Raw genomic sequence first — 16,213 nt, 5'->3', positions numbered from 1 at the left:
TGCCCAGGCCCAGTAACATGCGACAGTGCTATCTCATTTACTCCGATACAAATAGACAGTGTGCGCGCTTTAGGTATTGACAGCCTCTTAACTGTAACTATCGTTGCAAAGTCTGCCAACCAACTATTCATCAACACTAAGTTTTCAAATATGCAGAAAACAAAAAACTAACAAGCGCTGACATCCCCTAATAACTTAAAACACTGTTAGCTTTTCCATTGCTAGAAATTAAACAAAAACAAAAACACAGGCAGGGCCTTTGTGTACATAACACCATTGTGCTTGGCTCTTTGAGATTTAAAAAAATAATTACTCGCCGACAAAAACTGGCGACTTAAGAGGAATGTGTACCGATTCTCTATACAAACGTAGCCCTCATTTCCCTCTCTTGTTTTAATATGCGCACGGGTTAACAAATTACACACCTAAACCTTCCTCAAGAATCACTCTTTTCACTGTAAAGAAAAAACATATAAAACAATAAAAATAAAAAAAATCTGTTTATTTCATACCAAAAAAACATGCATTTTTCTAACTTAACTACTAATCTTAAAAAGATTCGACTAATCTTAAATTGAAATTGCATTAACGCTCACGCTTCAAACAGTTCCATATGAGCCTATCGAACAAAACAGTAAATTTTACTGTTCCGAAAAGACAGTATATTTTCCTGGTTTCAGTAGCTAAAATGTGTGAGTGTCTTTAAATCGTTTTTTCAATACGTAAAATTTTTGGAACAGCTAACTTTACTGTTTTATATGTTACTGTTTTAGTGTTTTTCAAACATTTGTTGATATTGTATAAAGCAGTTAATCTTAATGAAAATCACTTTAATGTGTGCTCGATGGATCCTATTCTTTTCAGTGTTGCTAGATGAAAATCGCATGAAAATCCGTTCAGTAGTTTTTGACTTTATCGCGAACATAAATACATACAGACGCCGCAGGGGACTTTGTTTCATAAGGTGTATTGATGATGATGTTTGCCTTTTCTCGATTTTTTTATTATTATAAATAAAGCAAAAAACCAATTCCATACTAATGGAATGATCCTAACTCTTATAATAAATATATGAGTTTTTGGCAGACATTTCTTCTTTGGTACAAGCTATTATCGCAACTACTACTACTAACTACTTTTCTTTCCACAGGCAACTAATATTTATCGAGACAATCCTAACAACCCTAAACACAATTATTTTGCGCTGTTTTATCACAGAGTTCCCACGACTACCTCGTGTCTCCATCATCAGATCAGCTCCATGTGATCCTAATATTGCATTGACATTGATCTGTAAAATTTCAGATCAATCGGAAATCGAGAATGAGGTCAAATTTAGCTTCACAGATTTAGGTCACACTAACAAACATGCTAATAGGGCAAATTAAATAAAAGCTTGTAAAAATTCGAAAAAAAAATCAAACGAAGTGGAGTGGTGTATGGCTGTGTGTATATACTGCACTATCGGCCCAATTTGAAGAATGATAACTAAACGACATGTCAAAATTGACGTTTATTTCGATTCCGCTGTGATCCCAATAAGATCTATCTACAATATTCTAACGTCAAAGTGACATTGGTTGCCCGAATCAAGCTGCTTCTGTCAATTATACGACATACAAACGATATCTAAATGAGAACTTATCTAAACTAGGGCTAATATGGTGAGCTTTTTATCATTTGTCACCATGCATGTCACGTTCTAACAAGTATGTAAGTGCAAAAGTGACGGGCATAGTAATAAGCGATAAAAATGGACCCATGATGCCACCGCAGAACTTTTCGTTATAGTACCTCATTCTTCGAATCAAGCCGTATATCAAATTATAGCAACATATTTTCAATAATGTTAATATTCAGAGAGTAAAATAAGGACTACGTTTATATGAAAAAGCGGTATCGGTCCACATTGATCTTAAAATGTACATTTCGGAACGGAGCAAAGTTTGATGAAGTCGTAATGCAGTTTTCTTGGATTCTCGGTTTAGGGAAACAAAGTTTGCCTTGTTTTGTTTTCCGTTTGAAATACTTCGGGTGTTTTAATGCAATATTTACTTCAGTATGCATTGGACGAGCTGTTATATTTAATATAAGTTAAGGCTGTTAAGGTTTGTAACTTTCATGTGGATATTGTACAATAAAAGATCTTTAAAGCCTAATGTCTTACTTTACCCTTATAAAATAATTTGTATGATGAAAGCCATAGAAAAATGAATGCGAATCTTTACCTTTTGTAATATACAAGGTGCTCGTGAGCATTGCGAGAGATTTTAACGGTGCATTCCTGATGGCAACAGAAGCAAAAAATATTATATGACTTTTTGTGAAATTCGACAAAAAAAAATTTTTTATTGTTTTTTTTTCCTTTTTTTAACACTCCTGGTCATAAAACGTAATTTTTATTGATAAACACATAACCTAAAATTATCAAAAAAGTTTTTTTTATATTTGGTGGTAGCCTCTCGAATACATTTTTTAAATTGTTCGATGTCAATCAATAGGTATGTCCAGACTAGACCTCAAAGTGGCAATAACGTAGTCAAAAATGTGTTTTGTACCGACTTATGGCGAAAGAATGATTTCGAAAAACATTTAATTATCTCTGAAACTAAGCCTAATCCAGAAAATTTTATATGACATTTTAGTTTCTAAATATTACCAGGAATGCTTAGTTAAAATGTCTTGCAATGCTCACGGGCACCTTGTATAGGTACAGAAAAGACGAAGCGCTTATGACTTTAAAATATTATCAAGAAAACTTCTCTTAACGCTCACTTGACAGTCTTAGTCTTAGGTAGAAAGTCTTAAAAGAAACTTGTCTAAAACCATAATAGTTGACGTAATAGCTACTGATGGCTCCTCTACACGATGGACCATCATACTGGCCCATGATGATGGCTTATGTTATGGCGCGGCGGGATGGCGATGGTATGGCCACGGTGTCGGTTTTTCATGAGCACATTAAAGGTAGTGAGCCAGCGATGGTGCGTACGCATCTACACGTGGCCCATTCCATAGTGCGTGCTCTCAACCATCGCGTGGCCATCTCGCTGGTTCAGCGCTGGGCCATCGTGTAGAGGAGCTATAACCATCGCATGCCCATTTCGCTGGTCCAGCGCTGGGCAATCGTGTAGAGGAGCCACGAAATACAACATTTCCCACCCACTTTCCCTTATCCCACCTAACACAAGTTTGTATGAAGGTTTTTTTTTTTTTTTATACTACGTCGGTGGCAAACAAGCTTACGGCCCGCCTGATGGTAAGCAGTCTCCGTAGCCTATGTACGCCTGCAACTCCAGAGGAGTTACATGCGCGAGGCGTTTACAAGGTTAGTGTAAAAGTGATCTCAAAACTATAGATATTTTTCACCACATACTCACACCTCTCTCTATTCTTCTAAAACTGAGGAAAAATTTGTACCTATTTTACTCATAGCATAGCATAGTAATTTGATAGAAATCCTGCGTTGTATGCTCATGTTGGCACCCAGAGGCGGCGTTAGGCGTGGGCGACGTGGGCCACCGCCTACGGCCTCGCGGTCCGAGGGGCCTCGCGCCTCAAATAAGTCGTCACCTGTATCTCGGACACAACGTAAAAATGTTCGTTATTTCTTGCGCCACCAGGCCTCGCTAAATGTACCTTGCCCACATAAAATTTTGGTCTTGCCGCGCCACTGTTGGCACCTGCCAACAGCTTTAACTTTGTTCACGCGCTTATTTGCGTGAACTTATTTTTTGAACTTTTGTATATAATGGAAACGATTTAAAATAAATTAACAATATTTGTGACAGTCCACATCGAAAGGTACCTTATGGCGGTCGGCGCTTACGCCATTAATAGTGGCGCCTCAATACTAATGCGGTACTACGCGGCGTAAGCGCCGGCCGCCACAAGGTACCTTTCGATGTGGACTGCCACATTTATTGTAGTTTTTACATGCGATCTATAGACATGTTCGAATTTAATTTAAAAGCAGAATCAGCTTCTTCTCGTAGCGCTAATACAAAAAGGTTGGATCGTAACTTACTTTTAAGAGATGATTTTTATTTATATTTTCAATGACAAATACTTAATAGCTCTCAACTGATTTGATTAGTAATATTGTACATTTTGTATTTTCCTCGCATTGGTCAGGTGAAAAAACTTTCACTCGGTGGCTAAGTTTATTTGGCAATTTTACTAACCACACGTTTCTTCAACAGTTCTGGTCCGCCTTCGTGCCCTGCGCCACCCAGAACCGCGACGCCGTGCAGCTAACCCTCGAACAGATCGACGTCATCCGTCGCCTCGTCGACAAGTACCCGCAGTACTTCCAGCTAGCTACGTCTGTCACTGGTAATATTTTATAGTTCTGGTCCGCCGTGGTGCCTTACGCTACTTTGAACCGCGACACCTCGCCTCGCCTCGTCGACAAGTACCCCCAGTACTCCCACCTCGTCTACATCTGTCACTGGTAATATTTTACAGTTCTGGTCCGCCTTCGTGCCCTGCGCCACGTAGAACCGCGACGCTATGCAGCTGACCCTCGAGCAAATTGACGTCATCCGTCGCTGCGTCGACAAGTTTCCGCAGCACTTCTAGCTCGCTACTTCTGTCACTGGTAATATTTTACAGTTCTGGTTCGCCTTCGTGCCCTGCACCACGTAGAACCGCGACGCTATGCAGCTGATGCTCTAGTAGATCGACGTCATCCACCGCCTCGTCGACAAGTATGCGCAACACTTTCATCTCATTACTTCTATCACAGGTAACGAATATGAAAAGATATTTATAAGACAAGTAAACAATTAAGTCAGTGTGGCGAAGACCGTCTATCAGTTAATACCGTCCACAAGCTCTTTTGTCGCTTGTTTGTACAAATACACCAATTACAGAAGGCTGGTAGTGGTTGATAAAGCAGGAGAAGCAAAGCTCTTCCTTTCCGACTGTGTCTGAGCGAAGGACGTATTCAAACTCTTTTCAACCTAAAACGCTATATGCCGGTCTTCTCCACACTGACCTCAAACTTAAATAATCTATAAATACTTGTCTTTCTTTCATCATTCAAAAACATATTTTATCTACAATAACAATATACATAATGGATAGATACAGAGGATTTCTATATCTAGCTTAAATATATAAAAAAAGCCCTTGAGGCATTGTACCAAGGATGCTGACGCCATTTCCTCGTTGTATCGCAATGCTGATACGCTTTTCGAGGAAGCCGCTAGCTCGTCGGTCACCAGTTACGTCAACCAGACGCTTCGCAACTTCTGCAAAAAACTTGTGCGCCCTGGGACCCCTAGGACCTAGAGTTTCATTATTTTAGTTCTTTTATCGTAGTGTCATGAATAGTGCGTCATAAATAGATATATTTTTATTTCTTTCTAGATATTTTTCTTTAAGATTTTGTTTATGTGTCAAACACCAATTTTAAACAGGACCCACAAGGTCCACCCGACTAAATACAAATGTCTAAGTTTGTTATACTTATAGGTTTGGATCAGGTGGTATAGATGGTAGCAATTTTTGCACGCTCGCCCGATAAAACCCGCTGGGTCCCAAATAACTGCCTTCCATTTATTGAAATTAAAGGCCAGTCAGAAAGCTCACGTTGGGTGTGAAACATGACGAATATATCATTATTATATTATACATACAGTCACGTCTGAAAACATCGACACGGACGAAGTGCCAAAAATATGTATAGACAACTTTATGGCCCATATATCAGGGTAGTGTATACATTTTTCGGCACTTTGTCCATATCGATATTTCAGACGTCACTGTACGTACATACACCGTGAGCCAATTAAACCTGACAGATTTTAACCACGCATTCGTGAGGTTATAAAGAGCAAACTATGTTATATGAATTTTGGCCAAATTCGCCAAAGATTTTTTTTAGACAACATAACTCAGTTTGAGAATAACTTGTGCACGTGAAAAAAGCTTATAAGCAACATAATAGTCTCCTGGACCCTCAACCCTCAAAACACGAAAAACATTGTATTTAAATGAATATTCTTTCTATAAATATCTTGTCAAACTTGGAACCCTCTTAGATATGCCTCGATAAACATTTCTCCGTGGTAAAATAGGTTCTAGCAGTAAGTTTCCTAAAATAACTTATATATTTTATGAAAACCCTTTGTAAAAGCAGTGAACTGAAGTAAGTATTTACTTCAACAATATAAGTATAAATAAATATAATATTAATAATATTATAGGGACATTCTTACACAAATTGACTAATTCCCACGGTAAGCCAAGAAGGCTTGTGTTGTGGGCACTTAGACAACGATATGTACAATATAAAAAATATTTAAATATATAGAAAAAATCCATGACTCAGGAACAAATATCTGTGCTCAATACACAAATAAATGCCCTTACCAGGATTCGAACCCAGGACCATCGGCTTCATAGGCAGGGTCACTACCCACTAGGCCAGACCAGTCGTCAAAAGTAAATATGAATTATATCATAAACTAATAATAAAAAGATTCAGGTTAAATGAATACCCTAAGGGCGTCCGCAATGCGTGTGCGGGTGACACGGAGCGGGTGTCATTGTAGGTAAAATCCGTCGCATCGCACGCGTCCGCATCAGCAACGCACATATCATTTTTTGTTAACCCAGTCACCCGCTCCGTGTAACCGCGCCAAGTAAGTAAAGTAAGTTATGCACACGCTAGCGAATATATCAGTATAAACTCGTGGCAGGGCTACTAAACTGAAAGAAAATACTACAATAGTCGATAGGTAGATAAATATCGCCCTGGGCACTATCTACCTAATAGTAAAAAACCATTAGTTCCATTGGTCACGTTTTAAAATACTAGCAACGCTTCGTCGGTAACCGTTCGTCAACCACAACCAACAACAACCCTCTATCAACAACAACAAGCCTCTATCGCTATTCGTTTGTTAGGTGTCCGGGTCTATTTTAAGCTTTTTGTATAAATACACTGTATTTTTTTATTTTTGCTACATGAAATTGGTATCCAGTTAGATCAAATTTCACCCTATTAGTGAATAAATTTCGAAATAAAGTGTAATATATATTAAGCATGACTCACATTAGGATGGTCGGTGTCCGCGCCGAGGTTTCCGACACTTTGTTTTCTTGGTGTTGTCTATAGAAAACTGACTCCCCGGCCCGCACCCGGTACACGGTTACAGTATAAACGGTAGTGATGCTGCCTACCAAGCAGGAGGCACAGGGTACGAATCCTGGTAAGGGCTTTTATTTGTGTGTTTATCACAAATATATTTTCCTGAGTCAGGACGTTTTCTATGAATAGTATCTACATTACTATATATTATTACATATATCGTAGTCTAGTACCCACAACACAAGCCTTATTGAGCTTACTTTGGGACCAGTCCGATCTGTGTAGGATTGTCCTATCAGGGCGTCCGCTAGCTGGCGCGAGTGTACGGAGCGGGCGCACGCACGTGGTTGCCATTGTAAATAAAAGCCGTTGACGCGTCCGCGGCAGCTAGCGCTGTTTATTATTTTTCATTACCCCGCTCACCCGCCTCGTGCAACCGCGCCAGCTGGCGGACGCCCTAACATTTATTATTTAATGCGACCTGCCCTTTACATTACACTTTCTCCACAGACATTCTTCAAGCACACAGCGCTAGACCCCGCAAGATCGCCTCGCTTATCGGCATCGAAGGCGGTCATTCCATCGGCAACTCCTTGGGTGTTCTCCGCAGCTACTACCAGCTCGGTGTTCGCTACATGACCCTGACTCATACCTGCAACACGCCTTGGTAAGTATACTGAAACACATCCAACTTGTCAGTTGAAAAAGGAGCGTAATTCAAATTCTCTATGTGAAGTCAAATGTTCGCGTCTATTTTTTTTAATTTGTCTTTTTCTACTGACAAGGTCGCGGTGTCAGAGTATAGTAGTACCTTTTGTTGGTGATTGTACTCTGTTTCAAAGGAATATGAACTTTAGACTAGCATTACTTTTGTCTCATAAATCTTTCAAATAAATTAAATTCAACCCAATTAAAAATTACCAAATTCAAATTTGTGTATGGTGGTTGGCACAAGTATACCGGAATTCTGGAATCCCGAAATACCGGAATATTAGATTTTTATGATATTTTAGTACCGAAATTGAAGAGGTTCAATATTGGATTGGAATTTCGGTGTTGGAATTCATTTGATGAAAACTGCAAAATGTACGAAACAGAAGACTGGTGTTGGGACAGTCGCTATCTGATAAATCTGCGCGTCGAAGGTGCTCAAAAATATATGAAAACGTACTCTAACGCCTTGACAATAGAGACGTATTCAGATATTTGTGAGTGCCATGACCTCTTTATTATATCTGATGGGGATTGTACATACAATATATAGATTATGTCAATAAATTGTAAATGTGTAACAAAATATTTATAACGAACCATTTTCATTATTATTTGACTGATTTCACATTAGAAAAAGTCTAAATGGTCATCATCGATACCGGTACCATTTCCAGAATCCCGGTATTGAGGGCCATAATCGGATTTCAATAATATTGAAAATTGTCCGATATTGAATGCTTTAGTAAGAAGCGATGCGAGATTCAACAAAATAATGTCTAAGGCCGTCCATTAACGTGTGCGGGTGTACTAAGCGGGCACTCGCACGCGGGTGCCATTGTAGGTAAAATCCGTCGCACGCGTCTGCGCCAGTTAGCGTTGCTCGTACTATTTTTCATTAGCGCGCTCACCCACTCCGTGCAACCGCACCAGCAAGCGGATGCCCTAAATGAGTGACTTCTTGATATTTGACAAATTTAACACATATCAGTAAACGAACAAGGATCAAAGTCAAATGGTGTTCTAAAAGTTTTAATCATGTGTCGAAAGATGGCAGTAAATTTACTGTAGCTACAAAGTTTTCTTTGACAATCCGCCTCTATTTCAAATTCTCTGGTTGTCTAAGCACTCGTCCCCGCTGCCGCGATGTGACGGCCAGCCAAACTTACCCGTATTGATCTTACCCCATAGACATACATCTAAGCCCTTACGGGCAATAAGAATGGGGCCAGTACAGCGGTGTCACGCACACGAATTCGAGCCAATCGTGCAGTCTAATGCCACAACGCGATTGGTTGATGAGTTCGCATAACGCGCGCGATTTGTCGTAACTAGTTGCGTTAGACTGCACGATTGGCTCGAATTCGTGTGTGACACCGCTGAACTAGCACCATTCTAGTACCTGTAAGGCTCGTCCTTAAATACATATGTCAATGCCCCAAATCTTCTGTCCACTGTCAAACAGCTAATGTGCTTAGCCGCCAGGCGGGCGCCTGTGTCTCGCACACAACCAATACATTATTTTTATCGACTCCATTACTGGAGCCATTTTATTGACAAATGACTAATGGATCTTACTGACTGTTGATTGTTCTTTTTAGGAATGCAATGGTTTTCTTGATGGAGTACTTAATAGTCTTTACAGTACATATGGTGCTACTTTACCGCACTAGTGCATATTACGTTACTGTGTCGAACATTTAAAGGTAAAACGTTTATGTACTGTAAAACGTTGTACGATACATGTGCGAATAGGTAATTCGCAACTCGTGTCTATTTAAAACACTCTCTTCTATCGTGTTTTAATTTATCACCACTCGTTTCCTATTTTTCGCACTTGTATCGTAATGTACTATTTCCTACTCCACTACTGTTATCTGTCATTTATACATTCTTTAACACGAATATAAGAACATACATAAAAGGTGTCAAGAAAAGTCTATATTGTCTATTCTTCATAACAGCACTTGTGCTTTAAAATCGCTATAACGTTACTGCGATTAATGGCTACCAACCTAACAAAATCAAAACTAATACAGTTTCAAACTAAGTGCATTGCTGCTAACGTACAAAATATTAATTACATAGGTTGCATAGTAGAAACAATTGCTTCATAAGTCAGAAACACGCATGTGACACCCGTAATATAACAATACCCTTAGACTACGAAGACCGCTTAGCGTTGGTTGTTAGTCTCCATAGGCTAATGTGGCCAAAATCGAGAAAAAAACTGTCCAAAAAATTAATTTAGCAAAGAGCAAGTACCAGGGCCTCATGAGTTACGAGGTGTCGCTGACGGGTGTTACGAGGCGGGCCGGGCGCGTAACAAACAAGGTACTCGTATGCTCGCGTATCTTAGCTATATACTTTTGCTTTGTTTACCTAAATTAATATTTATTTTTGTTGACTCGTAGGAAAAGTATTGCATGCAACGTTGTATAAGTGGGTCAAAAAATTCTCGTGGCGTATTCCTTTACAATGTTCGCCTACGCCCTCGGCTCCGGCTCACATTGTAACTCACGCCACTCGCCTTCTCGCCTTTTTTTTTTATACAACTGTTGCATAAAATACTATTATTTGATATAGAATATGGTTCATTATGGCTATGAACTTGTGGTGGTAATTAATGACTTTTGCTTGTCCATCTGACGATATATTTGACACTGTCATCACTATTAGTGGCATTGTGTATGACGTATTTAATTTATCTCAATAAAACAGAAAAAAACCTATTTTTTTTTTGTTAAATTCCCAAAAAAAAAAAATTTCCGGAATTTTCATCCCTACCTTAAACTACATTCAAAAGAGAGGTATGGGCACTTTGAATGTCATCTCGCTTTGTGTTCAGTTCTCTAAACGATATATATCGTGTCATCCACGATGACGCGCAAATTTGTCAAATTTAACCTTTAATAACATGACATTACTAGTCAAGGCACGCGTCTTTATGAATGACACGATCTATAACCGCAAACGGAAACAAAATACTTTCCGTTCGCCGGTAAATAAATTAAACCGGTTTGAAATATAAAACCGGTTTCCGAGCCCTGAGATTGACACATTTATTTCTTTTATTACCGTTTTCCCAGTAAAGTTTCATTATTCATGCGACAAAATACTCTCAATTGAAATACAATATGGCGTTTCAACTTGTAGAATAAATAAGTTTTTGGCAAATATTTCATTTTTGGTACAAGCTTTTCTCGTTGTCTGTACTTTTCTTACCATAGACAACTAATACTTAATTAGTCCAGGCATCGGAGTTTTTATCGCACGAGCTATGGAGTCGACATTAGCAATAAATTTCTACTCATATTCATACTCATACTCATTCATCTATATAATTACTGATTTTAATTTTACAACAGCAAGGATGTTTGTAAACGATCCTTTAATTTTGTCTTTCAGGACATAAATATTTCAAATAAGAGTAATGAGCACTTTTTTGTATTGATTAATTTATATTCATATTATTTTTACCTCTTTTGATATACATATTGTTTTTTTCGTGAAATTTTGTAATATAATCAATGCAAACCATGGTAATTATTCTTATTTGCAATATTCATATGTTCAAAAACAAAATTAATGTATAGTATATAACAATATAACTCGTCTAAGTTCCAGTACTTGATTATAAAAATTTAAAATCACTTATTAAATAGATGAATGAGTATGAGAATTAATATGAGTTGAATTTTATTGCTAATGTCGACTCCATAGCTCGCTAAGTCTTACCGCGCAATAAAAAAAACGATGCCTGTTAATTACTTATGGAGTAAATTCGAACAACCCTAAAACGCTTGATTATAAAAATTTAAAATCACTTATTAAATAGATGAATGAGTATGAGAATGAATATGAGTTGAATTTTATTGCTAATGTCGACTCCATAGCTCGCTAAGTCTTACCGCGCGATAAAAACTCCGATGCCTGTTAATTACTTATGGAGTAAATTCTAACAACCCTAAAACAATTAGTTTGCGTTGTTTTATCACAGAGTTCCCATGGCTACCTGTCTGCATCACCAGAACATCTCCATATCATCATAATACTGCATTGTCATCCGATTTACATATATATGCAACATTTTAGGTCAATCGGAAATCGGGAAGTGAGTCAAATTTAGCTTCCATGATTTGACCCATACTAATTATTTAACTAACTAACATACTAACAGGGTAAGTTAAATAAAAGCTTATAAAAAAGTCACTGCAATATTACAAACAATTCTCTTTTTTATTTGCCATGCCCTAACGGACGTCGGCGACCACCTTTGCCATCTCTCTCCTGCTCTGGGCCACTCTAGCCAGTATGGCTGCATTATTCACGTTCGTCCATTTCTTACTTTGCCATATCTCTCCTGCTCTGGACCACTCTTGCCAGTATGGCTGCGTTATTCACGTTCGTCCATTTCTTAATTTGCCATCTCTCTCCTGCTCTGGGCCACTCTTGCCAGTATGGCTGCGTTATTCACGTTTGTCCATTTCTTAATTTGCCATATCTCTCCTGCTCTGGACCACTCTTGCCAGTATGGCTGCGTTATTCACGTTCGTCCATTTCTTAATTTGCCATCTCTCTCCTGCTCTGGGCCACTCTTGCCAGTATGGCTGCGTTATTCACGTTTGTCCATTTCTTAATTTGCCATCACTCTCCTGCTCTGGGCCACTCTTGCCAGTATGGCTGCGTTATTCACGTTCGTCCATTTCCTAATTTGCCATCTCTCTCCTGCTCTGGGCCACTCTTGCCAGTATGGCTGCGTTATTCACGTTTGTCCATTTCTTAATTTGCCATCTCTCTCCTGCTCTGGGCCACTCTTGCCAGTATGGCTGCGTTATTCACGTTCGTCCATTTCTTAATTTGCCATCTCTCTCCTGCTCTTGGCCACTCTTGCCAGTATGGCTGCGTTATTCACGTTCGTCCATTTCTTAATGTTGTAAGCCAAATGAACCTCCTTCTTCCCCTCTTGCCATAAATTTTTCCTTTTAATATTTGTTCTAGTATATTATATTTGTCATCTCTGAATATATATGTCCAAAATAACAAATTTTCCTTCTTTTCACCGTAACCAAACCAATACAAACAATTGTATTGTTAAAATATCTGTGTCGTACGATGCCTGGCAAAATACGAAATTTTCCAGGAATTATAGGAGTAATATCTGGTAGCTTAAAATATTGTCACAACGAATTCTGCGCAGGTTTATTTATTTAGGGTTTGAATTGAATTGAAATGAAATAACGGAACGAAAACCAATATTATTGGGAAATGGGTTATATACATTTTATTATGCTTAACTCGGTCGGGTCCTTTTTTAGGATTCCGTACCCTAAGGGTCAAACGGGACCCTATTACTGAGACTCCGCTGTCCGTCCGTCCGTCCGTCCGTCTGTCACCAGGCGGTATCTTATGAACCGTGATAGTTAGCCAGTTGAAATTCCTATAGATTATGTATTTCTGTTGCCGCTATAACAACAAGTACTAAAAACAGAATAAAATAAATATTTCTTTCCAATCTCGAGGTTCTGATCCAAACACCGAATTTAAGCAACGTCGGGCGGGGTCAGTACTTGGATGGGTGACCGTTTTTATAGATAATGGTACGGAACCCTTCCTGTGCGAGTCGGACTCGCACTTGGCCGGTTTTTTTATACTACGTCAGTAGCAAACAAGTCCGATCCGCCTGATGGTAAGCAGTCACCGTAGCCTATGCAGGCCTCTAACTCCAGGGTAGTTACATGCGCGTTGCCGACCCTAACACTCTATACTCTAGTTGAGCTCTGGCAACCTTACTGGCAGGAACGCAACACTATGGGTCTATAAATCATAAATCATATATTAACCGAATCATATTTGAAGCAATTTATCTTTTAGAAATACACTAGTTTTTAATTTTAATGTAATGGCGAGAGCGTATTAATTAGTACATATTAATATTGTTGTTATAGCGTCTACTCCTAGTGAATAATGTTCTTTACTCTAGTAATTAAAGTTATGTTAAACACACCATAGTATTACGATCCTGTACATCACAATGGAGGAGCGGTGTCTCTTGACACAGGTAATTTTATACTTAAAAAGAGGCACCCACCTGATTTTTGTAAAATAACTTCTGCTACTGAATAAATCATTTTTTATTTTTTATTTTATTTGTAAACATAGGTTTTCACAGATCATACAAAGTCTAGTGTTATTTGGCTGCGGTTTTCTGCAAGGTGGAAGTACTTCCCCAGTTGGGTTCTGCTATAGATCCGGAATGACATCCGCTGTGCTGTGTCCTACAACACAAAGCGAGATGACGCTGCGCTGGTGGCCTAGCGGTAAGAGCGTGCGACTCGCAATCCTGAGGTCGCGGGTTCAAACCCCGGCTCGTACCAATGAATTTTTCGGAACTTATGTACGAAATATCATTTGATATTGACCAGTCGCTTTTCGGTAAAGGAAAACATCATGAGGAAACCGGACTAATCCCAATAAGGCCTAGTTTACCTTTTGGGTTGAAAGATCAGATGGCAGTCGCTTTCGTAAAAATTGGTGCCTACGCCAATTCTGGGGATTATTTGCCAAGCGGACCAGGCCCCCATGAGCCGTGGCAAAAATGCCGGGAATACGCGAGGAAGATGAGGCGTAATATGCGGTGTATATGGCGTGTATGGCCTTTACTACCGGCTCGAAAAAAATAAAAGGTAACATCACATCTATGGAAGGTGGAGGTAAGGAAAGAAATCTCCATATACCAAAAAGTGTCATCAAAAAACCTTAAATAGGTGGCGCTACAATACCTAGAGTACTTGAACAGAAAAATCTAATCATAGCTACTCTAGCGCTACTCTGGAGATATTTGGAACTATTATTTATAGCTGACAGCTGGACACTTTTGTAACAGTTCTACCATAAAAGATAGCACTCCTTTTAATTCACACTCCATAATCACATCACTATTCAGGAAACATGAAAATTTTCCTTTGAAAATATGAACGCCATTTTCAATGTAAACATTTTCTACCTGTCGCATTCATGATTTCATAAAAGTCTTCTGTTCTCTGCATCCGTAATCGCAGTTTATTCAGTTTTATATTTCAAACACGGATCACTTCTGCTGGATAGAGCATTTAGGCTTATGGGTATCACTAAGAAATACTCGTAAATTGAATGTTGTAGCCACATGTATGAGCATGAAAGTGCGGCCAAGTTAAAACATAGCAAATACGCCAACCTCGAGCAAGTGTATGATTTTGTCCCGGTTGCCGTCGAGACGGCGGGGCCTTGGTGTGCCGAGGCCAAAGCCTTTATCAAGAGCATAGGGCGTCGGCTGAAAGAAAGGGGCTGCGACCCTCGCTCTGGTTCTTTCCTGGTCCAGCAGATATCACTGGCCATTCAGCGAGGCAATGCCGCCGGTATTTTTGGCACTTTTGGTCCGGGTGAAAATCAGAGTGGGGGGTAGGTTTCTATTTGTTTATTGCTTTTTGTTATATAACGTGTATATGATACGTGTAAATAAATGAAACGTGTTGTGGATATATATTTTGTAGGATAGGTGCATATTACGATGACGAAGTGTGTTGTGGATGTTTTTTTTTTGCTTGTATATATTGACGAAGCCTGCGTCATGGATCTGACATCTGTCTTGATATGATTTTAATGGTGTTTTTAATAAATTTTGTATTATGATAAAAAAAGAGCATTTTTATGTCATCTTATTCGATATCATAATGATAACCATATTTAATCATAATTTTTATGCTTCAATCAAAAGGGCTTACGGGCTTACACTTACATAGACAGCTTCATCCAATAGGAACCATGTTGGCGCAATAATGGGTTACATTGCCAGTTTTAACTATTGTAACAATTTTAAATGGACTCATTAAAACTTTTCCTTTACAGTACAGTATCAGTAAAAACAAAACATAAACATGACATAATATTACACACAAAGAAGCAAAATGTACAAACTATCTTTTTTTGTTTACTAATTTTATAAACGTTTTTTGTTAAAAAGAAAGTGTTAGTGCAAAAGTGAAGGACCCGTGAGTTGGGGCACTCCCTCTAGCAGCTGTCTATTTCCAATAGTCAACCAAACCGGTGGAGGATGCTATTAATAAGTGTAGCTATTTTTAGCATTGTGTTTTACAAGTAAATATATCATCGGCATATGTTTGCCTTATCGTTCGTGTCATCCACGATGACGCGCAGATTTGTCAATTCTAACCTTCACTAACATGACAAGGCACGCGTCTTCGTGAATGACACGGTCAAATACACCACGGTCACGGTGAAATGCTTAATAAATTCATAATGCGAAATCTATGGCAAGGTAATCTGTGATAGCGAATAACGTATTGCAGCCGTGTATTACTTTTAAAATAAAAGTACTCTTGAAAATTAAAGTAACGGTAAAAC

At 38.7% G+C, this 16,213-nt stretch overlaps 1 protein-coding gene across 2 annotated transcripts in view; it reads left to right on the top strand.

The window, feature by feature from the left end:
- Window positions 1-16,213, top strand: part of LOC133526623 (dipeptidase 1-like) — a 314,385-nt gene that overhangs the window by 224,819 nt on the left and 73,353 nt on the right. For both annotated transcript variants that reach the window (XM_061863317.1, XM_061863320.1), the window contains exons 5-6: window positions 4,203-4,335; window positions 7,610-7,766. In XM_061863317.1, coding sequence (XP_061719301.1) covers window positions 4,203-4,335; window positions 7,610-7,766 — 290 coding nt within the window. The remainder of the gene's footprint in view (window positions 1-4,202; window positions 4,336-7,609; window positions 7,767-16,213) is intronic.

Source organism: Cydia pomonella, chromosome 1 (assembly GCF_033807575.1).
Source record: "Cydia pomonella isolate Wapato2018A chromosome 1, ilCydPomo1, whole genome shotgun sequence".
In the NCBI taxonomy this organism is placed as follows: domain Eukaryota; kingdom Metazoa; phylum Arthropoda; class Insecta; order Lepidoptera; family Tortricidae; genus Cydia; species Cydia pomonella.
Note: the sequence above shows the minus strand (reverse complement) of the source record. Positions and strands in the feature narration are given on the sequence as shown.